This window comes from Melanaphis sacchari, unplaced genomic scaffold (genome assembly GCF_002803265.2).
Source record: "Melanaphis sacchari strain LSU unplaced genomic scaffold, SCAv2.0 Contig21_pilon_pilon, whole genome shotgun sequence".
In the NCBI taxonomy this organism is placed as follows: domain Eukaryota; kingdom Metazoa; phylum Arthropoda; class Insecta; order Hemiptera; family Aphididae; genus Melanaphis; species Melanaphis sacchari.
Window position 1 is genome coordinate 970609 of NW_020271096.1, and position 13638 is coordinate 984246.

Consider the following 13638-nt stretch of genomic DNA (forward strand, 5'->3'; position numbering starts at 1 on the left):
TTGACATTTTACGCCTTAATGAGTCTATTTGACGTTCGTTTCAATATAAATCTACATCAGCAAAAATCACCAGTATTGCCATTTGCGTTCTTTTCAAATTATATTTTCAGTCTGATTGAACCGAAAAAATATCATTATTCTCGTTACACACGATCTATCGTTATTCGTTGCAAAGGTACACCGTCACGAATATCGTCGACCGACACCACTCCACCGTCATACAACAAATGCTACTTCCACCACTACCATCACCTCCATCGGTAGAGCACTATCGTCACGACAGTAGATTTATTCGCTGTATATAGACTGGAAAAAATCGTCATTAATCTAAAGGCCGCTTCTCCTTTCAGGATTAAGATTTATTTTATTCATCTGACAGTTTTTTTTTCTTTCATAGCTAAGTGCAAACAAACCAATTGCCCCCCCAAATGTCCATTTTCCGGAAAGTAATTTTCAGTTAATATTACAAATATAATTATCTAATTTTTCTTAAATCCAACATGGCTGTAGTAGTTTCTATTTTAAAACTCAATATTTAATTTTATTCGTTCAGTATTACCTACGTGTTTAAATGCTTTTACAATATTTACTTACACCATAATATTATAAATATTTCAATGAAATAAATAGAGGTATTATTTCACATATCTTTTTTTTTCAAAAAACTCAACTTACCAATAACTATAAAACAAGTAGGTAGTCGTCTTGGGAAAAATAATTTATATTTTGGATACTATATTAGGATGAATACAATTTTTTTTTTTTTTATATATATGGTTTATGCTAGATTACTATTTTTACATATTTTTAGTTTTTATATTTTCGTTATTATTCATATTTAGATTTATAATAAAAAAATGTTTCTTCGAACATACAAAGACTATTATCAAATATCAATATTCTAAATATTTTCTGACACGCAAACTATGTATAACTTTTCAAGTACTTATATATTTAAGCAAATTCTGCACACGAAACGAATATAATTTATGTTTTTGACTTCAAACAATGCTTACACTCTAAATAATCATATCTTAGTTCACAAAAATACATCAAAATTTCTAAATTGTTTAAATCAAACCGACAACACTATAGAAACATAATAATCTTCTTCTTAATATAGCTTAACATGCCTTTAAATACATCGCTACCATAACTATTTTACTATTTCATTCCATCAGTTTTATCATTTGCATTCTCTAATATTGCAAATTTTCATGAATCATAATTAGATATTTTTCTACTACGTCCTTTCATAATGTTTAGGATCTTTCAACAATTCTTCCATCTGTAGTTCGTTTTATAGTTTTTTCCTCTACCCTCTATACATAAGTAGCCAATTTTTAAATAGTGTATGAAATATTATAATACAAATTATAATATTTAAGAAATTGTATAATATAATAAATGAAAAAAATATACTCGTATTTATAACGTACATCGTACATAATATAATTATTGTCAATTCAGATGAAAATTTCAAAATTATTTTTCAAATTATTTTAATACCAAGTTGTCATAATACTATTATGTTTTCTTCAATATTACATATAAACTTTACTGCTAATCAAACTTCACTCCAAACAAATATGTTTCAAAATAATAAGAAACTCTTAATGGATAGTTATATAAATATGTTAAAAACTTTGATGGTAAACACAGTCTTCGAATCTCTTTATTTATGATGGCAGAATAATAGAAAAAGTATCATATGAAACGTAACAGATAACATACGTATGTGTGCGTGTGTGTATGTGTGTGTGTGCATATACTTTATTGTTCTGAAGATGCGTTGCAGTCGATAAAATTTACCACAAAGAGTATTGGAGATTATAAAAATGATAAAAATAAATTTCTAATCGGCGGGGGTCGGTAAACATCGACGTTTCCCTAAACGGTTTTCTATAATAATTTTCTGTGCGAAATGTAAACAACTCGTTAAAATGTTATGATTGCTCGCTATTATGTACATGGCACGTGTATTATATATATATATATACGTAATACGCCCGCTCGCGGAAGAAGAGGAGTAAATATTGCAAGTATGAAAGAATATATAAAAGTGCAATGAGATGAAAAATACAAAGCATTTAAGGAATATAATAGGCAATTCATGCGCACATCTGTCAGTATATTATATGATGCGTCCTAAGGGTCATGTTGTATACCGTTTTTGTTGTTATTACTGTACGTTAATCTTACCAACCGTAAAATTGAAAGTATAACGAAAGTCTAATCCGGTGTAATAGGTCAACCATAAAGAACCGAAATCTTAATGATATAATTCGATCGCAGTGTGTTTTAACGTAACGAGGAAAATATATTTATTGGGAGAAAATGAGTCGGAGAGAGATGATAAGTCATCGTCATCGTGTCTCCGTGCGGAATAATAATATTTATATTGTTTTATTTGTTCCTACGTAGTATAATATACATTCATCGTTTGATCGGTTTTGCACACAAGTGTAACGTACCGAGTACGATTACTGTACACCCCGGTAAACAATCTGTGACTGGAAATGTTTAAAATTATGGAACGTTTACAATGTTAGTTATGTAGATTTTATTGTTTCGGAATATTAATGAAAACCATAAAACGCACAGCTCACCGAAAACATACATTATAATAATATTATAAAGTTACTAGCTGTTACAGCCACAGCCTCTCACAGCTGCAAAACCCAGCAACGAAAGTCTCGTGCATGTACAAAATATGGTTGCAACGAAATATTAACGAATTGATAACGGCACTCAGTTACGTTATTTACTTTTTTATTACTCAACAGCAATAAGGACATTTTAAAACGAAAAACTCAATTCTGAGAATTTCAACAAAATATTTTCGATTGTTGGTATGAAAAAGTAATAGCCCTTGGCGGAAGTATAAAATGTGATATTCACGGAACACGTCATGTCGCTACAAAATAACCACAATAAGATGTTATTAACACTTTTAATTTCAGAATTTTTACAAAATTTATTATCACATTAAGAAACACAAATATTATAAAATTATTATAAATGCATCTAAGTAAATTTTCATACATAAAGTGACGATATACCAAAACATTATACTTATTTAAATTGGTCGGGTGCGTGATAGTATCCCCGTCATTACCACTACCTATTTTAAAATATTGAATTAACATCGAACACTCCAATCATTTAAATGGAACACGATTTAAATCATATCATAATAATAATTTTTAAGCTTTCATGGCTACGTGTAATGTATTGAAATACTCGTAGCTTGAAATTATAATTAACAGTATTACGTAATTTCGTAGTTTACGGTTTAAAAATTTAAGTGAAACACAAACTTATGTAAGTCGAGCACATAGATAAACAAATTAATCGGATAAAACGATCAGAAAGTTTAAATCACGATAAAAATGTATTCCGGAATTGGATTATTTCGATAACAGAAAATAATATAACAAACAGAAACGCGATTAATTCATTAACGGCCGAAAGGAAACGTGCGGAATAGATTTAAACATAATATAATGGGCATATTATAATAATTTGAAATTTTTATCAACAGAGTATATTATAATATTGCGTTAAAATTTAAAGAGTAAAGGTTCGAGACGAATTGAATCGCGCACGCAGTCGCCACCGCCCTAACGTTGAGTGGTTCATTTTTTTTAGACATTTCCCGTACAAAATTGTCTAGGTCGTTTCAAAAAATATTATTATTATTATTTATTTCAAGTACCCGTGTATATAATAACCGTTTAAACGAGTGCTTCGCCGTGGTAATAACCATCGGTATAACACCTTCCTAACAACCCTCAGCAGTTCTTATTCCGGCGAAGCGCGGTTTGTCGGCAAATTATTCATCCATCGTTTTCTATTTCCGGTACTCGCAAAAGCCGTGTGTATAATATACCTCGGTGGGTATGGAAATTTAATGTATTTTTTCATTTTTTCCGTCATAATATATATAAATATATACAGCGTTTTCGTTTAACCTCAAATACTGCGATTTCCAATTCATCTAATTACGAATCCAAACACGTGTCATCGTATCTCCGACACGTACGTATCTAATACGTGTAAAGTTTTATTCGTCGTCAATTCTCAAGACAGTCCGGAAGTCTACGACCGGAAACGACCGGTATCACCAGAAAACGGAAGTATAGTACATAATATATACCTACTGTACTGTTGACAATATCGTGTCACTCTTTGTCCAAACTCATTAATGCCTATATTACGTTTCCATCAAACGTAGAGATATCAGAACGAGTATTAAATAGCATGTATTTCACGTTTCGAGAAAATATAGTTACTTTACTATTTTATCGTACGTTATTTGAAATATTATACACATTTTTAAGCAATTTACTTAAAAATATTATCGAAAAATAAAATGTATGAACAATTGTTATATATTGGACTGTAGTAGTTATGAATAGACTACTCAAATAACGTGTATAGAGATACGATATGCACGTTATAAAGTTTAATTTCAAAATGATTTATTATTGCAATCTAAAAATGATTCAGACTCGGACTATTATTTTTTCGGGTTTTCTGACTTTTTGAAAAAATATAAAATACATTTTTTAAATTTATGAATATTGCTTTTATTATTATATTACTTTTCTCTCCTTTATTCTAATAATAAATAAAAAATGATGCATTAGAATTGTTTATTTTAAGACTTTGATTGATTTAAACCTTCATTTAAGATAATAATTTATATGTTGTAAGTCTAATATAACATATAATAATATTATTTACAATATAATCAATTTCGTAACAAGTTAAATTATGATTGTTTATTTTTATATGATTAAAAATTGTATAAAATGTTAATTGTATGTTATAAATTATTTAAAGCCACAATTTATTTGTATTTTATTTTCTTTATTACATTTCTTAACCATCTATATTTCACATAAATAATAATTTATGGAGGTACGTATTATAATATGTACATATATGCCAATATAGGTATTCAAAATGTTGGTAATTCAATTATTGTAATATAAAAGGTTCACTCAAACATTCACCATATACCCATTTTATCTGTTAGATATAACCATTCGTATGTTAACTTTATACATTTCAAATGCTAAATTTCACTTTATGTTAACCCATTACCGTTGGGCCACATCAATCGTATATATTTTACCAGTCGTGTGCCTATTTAGCCGCATAATATCGGTTAAAGTGTACATTTCTGAACACACATTACCTTGGGACATTGTTGATGCCCAAACAGTTTTTTCTTATTCATGCATTCCCCGACGGCTAAATGGAATGCCCTTTTTTATCTTTTTTATCGTATCACTCTTCAATATCATCCTAACAAATTGTATAAGTGGGTCGGACCACTGAAGTGAAATAATAATGTATTCAAAAACCACTGAGTACGTACTCAAGCACTTAGTAAAAATCATAATCAAAACATAATAATAGTTCTGAAATCATATTAACATAATTTAATGTATAAAGTTTAAATTATCAAAAACAACAAAATAATTGATGCGTGTAATGTATTTGACTGCATTAACATTATTTACATCAGCATAAAAAATAATAATAATAAAACACTGAAAATTAATAATAGTTAAATTAAAAAAACAAATTCAATAGAAATATTTTATGGAGATAAGTGATGAGAAGAGACAGAATTAATATAGTGAACAAGGATATGATTAAAATGAGATAAAAGATATATTTTTTTAATTAGAATTAGATTAAAAAGTTCTTTGAATAAAGTAATGACTTTTCTCACTTAACATAGTTGATAATAAAAAATAAATTGATTATATTTTTACGAGATAAAAATAAAGTCAAAATATCAACATTTATGATTTAACCTAAAATATTTAAAAAATATATACATGTAAATAAAAAAATTAGGAAAATAAAATTTTTAATTTCACTTCTGCGTATCACAGAACAATTTTTTTATGTTTCAAAATTTTACAGTAAATACATCAAGTATTTACAATAAAATAAATGTACGTTATTAATAAATAATTATTTTAATTTAATACTAAAAAAAAAAACTATTGGCATAAGATTTTTAATAGTTTTATTAGTTATTGTTCCAAATAGTATATCATATTATTGTATTAACTATAAATTGTTATACTAAAAACTATATATTACTATTTATCTATACTTGAAAACAGTTGTTAGAACATCCTGAAATTTAATTTTAATTTATTTTAGTAATAACTTAAACTTGCTATGTTTGGGAGAAATAAAAAAAAAAATCTTAAATAATAATTTACAAATATTTTTTTTCATATTTAAAAATATAACCTAAGGCTTTAAACATATTAGTGGGTATACAAATGAAAGTATTTTGGCAAAGCTTTACTTTTTTTCCTTCGTATTTTTCTTAATATAATTCGTTCCTTCAAAAGTTCTTTTTTTTTTTCAAAATACTTGTCCGTGTCCGCTAGTGTATGTCATAAATCGTTTTCAAACAATTTCCTTGTACCATTACTATTTTGTCACAAAAGAACAACTTTACTTATTTATTCATCACATTTCTAAGATGTACACCTTCTTTCTAGAAATATAATAAAATTATTTTCAAAAATATTTTTTCTTTTCTATATTTCTACATTATGATACGAGGTGTTACATTATTATTATACACATTATTGTGAATTCAGTTAAATAATTTAAAAATACAATACATAATGGGATTTTCGATTTTGTTTTTGATAATTTGAAAAATTAAAAATCTAACTGAAAACATATTATATACCAATATCTTGCAAGTATATTTTAATCAGTTATATTTTGCTATTCATTATTATTTATTACTTTCAATTATAGGTGCTATAAATTATAGTATTATTTATTATCAGAACATTTATATTTTATTAACAACAGTTTAAACGTATGCACGAATAACGATCGAAATATAAAATATACTAATGATTATCACGTTTAGAAAATATTATGAATCTATTGCTGGAAATGACATAATATTTACAGATTAAAAATGAAGTTTAAATTAGACAAATGTGTGAGAAATAATATTACTAATAAATATTGAAAATCATTATCAACAAATGCGGCATTTCGTTTAGATTTTTTGTTAAAATATTTACAATAGTTGTTCAAGTACTCGATGATCGATTATTTATGTTGAAAATATCAAAAACCAGTTGATAAGTTTTGGTCATTTGTGTGCACGTCTTGCATTCGTCTGAATGTATTCATAGATCACTATTTAGATGTTACAGGTAAAATATTAAAACGAATAACATTATAAATAATATCAGTAGATATAAAAATTAAAAATAAAACAAATTGCTTTAATATTGTATCATCAATAAGTACCTAGAGATTTCAATTATAATTGTAAATAACCGTTTCGATGATAGGTACTTAAAAATACGACCAAGTATTAATAAAAGTAATTATGAGTCTAAATATATCAATTCTTAATATAATTAATATTGCATTACTATCATATTGACGATTAAATGTATAATAATAACATAATATAGAAATTATAAGACGCTAATATGTATCAAATGTACAAAAGATATTAATTTTTATAGTGCGTCAACACAATTTTAAGTTAAAATAACATAGATTAGGTATATTATGAATGAAAGTATATATATATAACGTATTAAACAGCTCAAGTTATTTATACAATCTATCAATTCAAGAATATTATGTTTTACATAACTATTGGAAAATACTGTTGTCTTAAGAACTTAAAGCAGTAGTACCTTGTATGCTTACATACAATAATCTACTGCTAAAATAACATACAAATTAACAAAATGCAGTTTCTTGTTGTATAAAATGTTTCTAAAATACCTATATTTATTGTGTTAATAGTTAAAGTTTTATTTGAAGATTAAAATTAAGACTGAGTGATACTATATTTATATATAGGTAAATAATATCTTGGACTAACTGTTTTATTCCTATAAGTATGACTATGTATTCTTTAAACAATAAAAATAAGTATTAGTTTATTAGAAATAATAATAACAATTAATATTATGTATAGATCGTTTATAAATAAATTTAATATTATTCATATGCATTTTCATGCATATTTGTGTGATCTTAAATCATTTGTTATTTTTCTTATGTGTATTTGATACATTTGCATTAAAATGAATAAATATTTAACATAAATGAGACATATAATACAAAAACCAGAGTTCATTATGATTGAAATAATATTGTATACCTTTTAGGACGTGCCATCAAACAGTTATTATTTAACTATCTACACAAAAACATTTCCAAGATGGGGGGCGTATTTGTAACCAATTCGTCGGGGAAGAATACATAATTGACATATTTTTTTCCACCAAGAATGGTGTATAATATGTCAATATAATATAAAAGTACTCAATTCATAACAAAGAAACGTTTTAGTAACGCGATAGCTATAGAGTGTAAATTCATACGAATCTTGCCATTTCCGTACAACGTTAGATTGAGTGGATCTAATAATGTCATCTACATACAAAAAACACTCGGCTTGCGCCTTTGAATGTCACAGACTAAAGAATATTTGTACTAAGACTCCATAATAAATTTCTGGATAGTAAAGAGGCAAAGTTTTAGCTTAATATAATATTAGGATACCGATGATTGTTGAATGAAAAAAAAATAAATAAAAAATACAACCAAAATTACATTATTGAATCAGTAAGAAAGAATCTATTCAGACAAAACTACACATTTTGATCGCTCTTTTATATGTCGAAAAAAATTGTTTCTTTGGAAAATAATATTTACCATCGCCAAGAACGCTTTACAGTAGAATAATATTTTCTACAACTAAAAATAAAGTAGAATACGTTATGAACCCTATTCTTGGAGTTAGAGTTACACCAAAAAAAAAAAAATAATCTTTAGAAGGCAATTTTAGTTGGACGCGTTCATATCTCAAATCTTGTTAATCTTTGAATACAGGCTTTTGAAAACACTTCACTCCGTATTTTTGATGGCGATCCTTGACACGTAATAAATCTAAAATTACTAAATGGCATAGAAAACGTTATAGCGACATTTACATCATAAACGAATTAAACGCAAATAAAGTTTAGTGTGAATGTAAAAAATATACACACGTATAATAGGAAAATTAACTTGATACGGTCTTAAAATAAATAAAAATAAATCTCAGAATTCTGCTTATATCGTATCTGCAGTGTGATTAATTTTTTTTCTTAAATTAATGAAACGTTAGGTTGACATTTCACTAGGGTATTATATATTATAGTAATGTATAGTTTATTCATGCTCCGACTCAAACTGTTAATGGTTGACCCTTCTATTAACGTAAAATAAGCAGATGAAGATGATTACAAAGTTGAGTTTATTAAACATAGATGTTATCATGAAAGTGAGGAAATGTAATTTTGCTTTTAGTTTATTACGACAAATTTACCTGTTCAATAGTTCAAATATTACTCCTAAAACTTTAAGCATAACAAATATATTTAAATTAAATACTAAAATTCTAGAAAATATATATATTTATAATTTATACTATAATAAGTATTTTATATTTACTTAAATTGATATTTATAAAGTTATTTTTTACATTTTAATTAAATATGAAAGTTCGTTGCACAGGTACAACTTATAACTGATAAAGTATAATACATTCTATAAGTTAAAATTTCATAATGTACTAATCATCACGATGCTAATACATTTGAAATAAAATAATAATATATACCTACATACGATATTATTAAATAAGTAATCAAAATATAATATTCGAGCTAATTTAGTTTATTGCATAGTTTATGTATAAATATATATAATAAATAAACTAAAGTTTAAGTTTATTTTTTAATATAAGTATCGAATTCTAAAAATTTGGTTGTGACGTGTGTCTATATTAAAACACCAGTCCTCAGTCATAACAGCGTAATATTGGTATGACAATGTCAAATCCACTACTTATCACAATAACGTAACTCGTCTATAGTTTACTACAACGAAAATTCATCACTGAAACATTTTTTCTCTGCGTAGTCAACGCATTAGTATTATTGTTTCGGAGTAATATATTTCGTTCATAACAAGTAGGTAGTTATATCAAGGAATACTCACCTTTCTTTTTGCTTCCAAACATCATATTTTGGCCGCAAATATGGAAAACCCGATTCTTCTTAAGACCGCCAATCCCACATATTCAATCCTTTCGTTCGAGTATACATTTTCACTGAAACTTTGAATATATCACTTCTGAATCAAACTCTATAAAAACGTAAGAACTTTATTGGACTGGTATTTCAACCACTCGAAAAAGAGACCTTTCTAGATGCAGTTTCGCTGTATTATCTATGATAAATAGGTTCGGCGTACGATATAATATATTTTCGGTATATAAAGTGATTTACCAAGCAACCTAATCCTAATTTAATAATTTATTTATTCAAAATACTAATTTTTAGAATTACTAAGTATATTTAATTAAATATCATATTTTCAAATACCTAATTATCTAAATTTATAATTATATTTAAGAACTAAAGAGTACGCTGTGATGATGAAATAATTTTTTTTTTTTTTAATGAAAATCAGTCTTTTTTAAATTAAATTGTTTACATTAATAAAAAAATTTCTTAAACAACTTACAATAAAAAAAAAGATAGTTATCATTTGGAAAAAAAAAAGAAGTTTAGATTGATACAGAGTTTAAATTACATACAAAACGAAGTATTTTAAAATATGATCAATAATTAATATATTTTTGAACATTTTTAAATTCAAAAATTGTTAAGCTTGAATAGGTATATATGTAAATAAAAAAAAGTGAAAATTGAGGTTTTAATTCTTGGTTAATCCTATGCATAATATAATATAGTGTTAACATATTTTTTTCAATAATATGAATAAAAAAAAAAAATAAATAAAATATATACAGTTTCAATGGATTTAGGTTCACCCTCTACTCGTTTGACACAAAACCGGGATTTTCTGTACACTAGAAAACGTGCCAATAATCTATATGATTGTAAAAAAATAATACAGAAATATTTACGTTCTTTTTTTTTTATTTCCTGGCGTATGTTTTATAGACAATCGAGTTCAATATAAGATGTTAAATTTACATTACAGAAGGTTTTTGGGAAAATATCTACAAATTGGTGGCTCCGGTACATTGCAAAATTGAACGTGTATTTTCTATACTTAAAAAAATAAAACCGAATACAATGATATTATACTTAAAATAAATTTCCACTCTGCCGATTTCTTAAAAACGTCTGGTACTGTGAGATATTAATAACTTATACAAATATCTATACGTCGATCATTAGAATATTTATGATAATTTATATTTGATTCATTATGAGACGTATAAGGTAAAATTAGTATCTTTGACTGTAATGATGGTTTCAAGTATATAACACAAAATGAGCCACGGTTTATTTTTTCTTTTATCTGTTGTTACACGGTTCACAATGACCCTGCACGTGTGCAATTTATGTATAAATTATTAAGGGTATCCTTTAAAATTAATTAGTAAGATATGAAAAATTCCCTATCCCCAAAGTAGAGGTACCTATTGTTTGAAAAAGAGTCAAGGGACGCACTTATATGAACATTTTAAATTTCAGCGTACCACTAATAAATTTACTATTTAATATTTCAGTAAATTAGTTATGTGATAATTAATGAAGAAGAAATGTTGAACATACAAAACGTTTCCTGCGTTGAAAAATACCTTTTGATAATGAACTCGACGTCACTGGTACATTTAAAATTTTAAAATATTAAAAGAACATTAGGCTCAAGTCTCTGTAGAAAATGTACAACTTTTAAAATACATTAAAACGAAAAAGGTTTTTATATTTTGGTATACCTAGGATGTAATAATCTCTTGGGGTTATTATACGAATAAACCAGGTATATTTCAACAACTCTTTTTATTTTTCTCTACATAACATAAATGTTCTGTACGAAATACAAATTATCATCATTTAACAATGGTAGGTACTTATTCGGTTGTAACTTCTAAAATCTCAACCGTCGTTTAAAAAACCAAAAAAAGTTCAATATTAAGACGCTATAAATGATATAATGTTTGTAAAAATTGAAAACAATATCTATAAAATGTGCACAGTAAACTTGTTAGAAAATGTGTATAAATAATCTTTTTTTAGAAAAAAAATGTAATATGGAATCTGATTTTACTAATAGTTTAAAAATAATCAAACTTAAGTCATCAATGACTATACGAAGTTTAAGAACTCAAAATACAAACCTAGTTTCTATATTATATTTTATTTACTACTTTTATTAGATAAAATTATAAATAAATGCATCATTTATTTCAGTGACAGGCATTTTAAAATAATTAATAAATAGGTACATTTAATGTTAATCAAAAACTTAAACAAACTGTCTTTTGGTAGTCATCCTAACAATGTACCAAAATTATTAAAAACGGTGTTCAAGTAACAATGCGGTAAAAAGGTATTCAAATACTTTTATTTGAATGCATTCATTGGAGAATAGTACAGAAAAATGTTAGATGTTATAAAGTTTTTCTAAGCAGAAGTCTTATTGAACAAAAACTAAAAAAAAAAAGTATTTTACATAGATAAGTTATATCTATCGTTCAACGTTACCAGCCATCAATAAAGAATAAAAAAAATATGCTGACTTTAGCTATATTTTGTAATGAGTACTTATTTTTAAAATTATATCGTATTTTATTTTAATATTTTAATATTCTTTAGATTTATCATAATTTAAAAATATTAAAGTAGATATACTAAAAACATATACAAAAACACCTAAACTTTTTTTTTTAAATAATATTGACGCTACTGTTAATATTTGAAAAGATAATAATGTAAGTTATTAAAATCTACCATGATGTAAATATTTTATGTGTGTTTCAATTATTTTAAATCCATCTTGGTTGAATATTAAAATGTAATTTAAATTCCTTTAAATTCCTAGAAGCACCTAAATATTATTAATATTTATTAAAAAAAAAAAAAAAAATCAAGTATAATATAAGCACACAAATTATAAATACTTTAGGGCCAAACAAAATTTTAAGAGCTATTAAAAAAAATAAAAAACTACAAAATTAATTTCATGAAAAACGAAACATACACTGGTTCGTACATAAAAAAAATTTAAAAGGTATTTAGGTAGATACTCTCCCCAAACTACTTTATCATCGTTATACTTCGACCTCGATGATTTTTTTTTTTTTTGTATTATAATTATTTTGGGGAGGCCGTGTATATTTTAGAAAACGTAATCGGTACAGATTTTAAAAGATTAATGTTTAGTGAAAAAGAGATGAAAAAAAACACACGGGGCGTCGCGGCGCGACCGCCGGGGTTCTCGCGGTCATCGCTGTCTGGCGGGACAACTGCAATCGTCGTCGACGACGCCTGATCCAGCCGCTCGCGCTCCTCGTGCACATGTGGACGGTCCACCGGGCCGGTCTCATGTCGTGTGTACTAACCCGCCGTGTACGGCTGTTCGGTCCTTTTTATTTTAGTTTTAGTTTTTAATTTTTCTTGTTCGTTTGAAATTTTTGTTGTTTTCGTTAATCCGTTAATGTTGCAAATTTCACGACGTGTTTCGTATACAACCCAGGTATTTTTCATTAGGCGCTGACATATAAATATATATATATAC

General features: G+C 26.3%; 1 protein-coding gene across 3 annotated transcripts in view; it reads right to left on the minus strand.

Annotated features, from left to right (window-relative positions):
• Positions 1-13638, minus strand: part of LOC112594070 (Kv channel-interacting protein 2-like) — a 276882-nt gene that overhangs the window by 111318 nt on the left and 151926 nt on the right. Inside the window, exon 1 of one of the 3 annotated variants that reach the window (XM_025338689.1) lies at positions 10081-10224. The exons of the other annotated variants lie outside the window; for them this stretch is intronic. Coding sequence (XP_025194474.1) covers positions 10081-10105 — 25 coding nt within the window. The 5' untranslated portion in view covers positions 10106-10224. Of the gene's footprint in view, positions 1-10080; positions 10225-13638 lie in introns of those variants that run through there. 3 annotated transcript variants of the gene reach the window in all.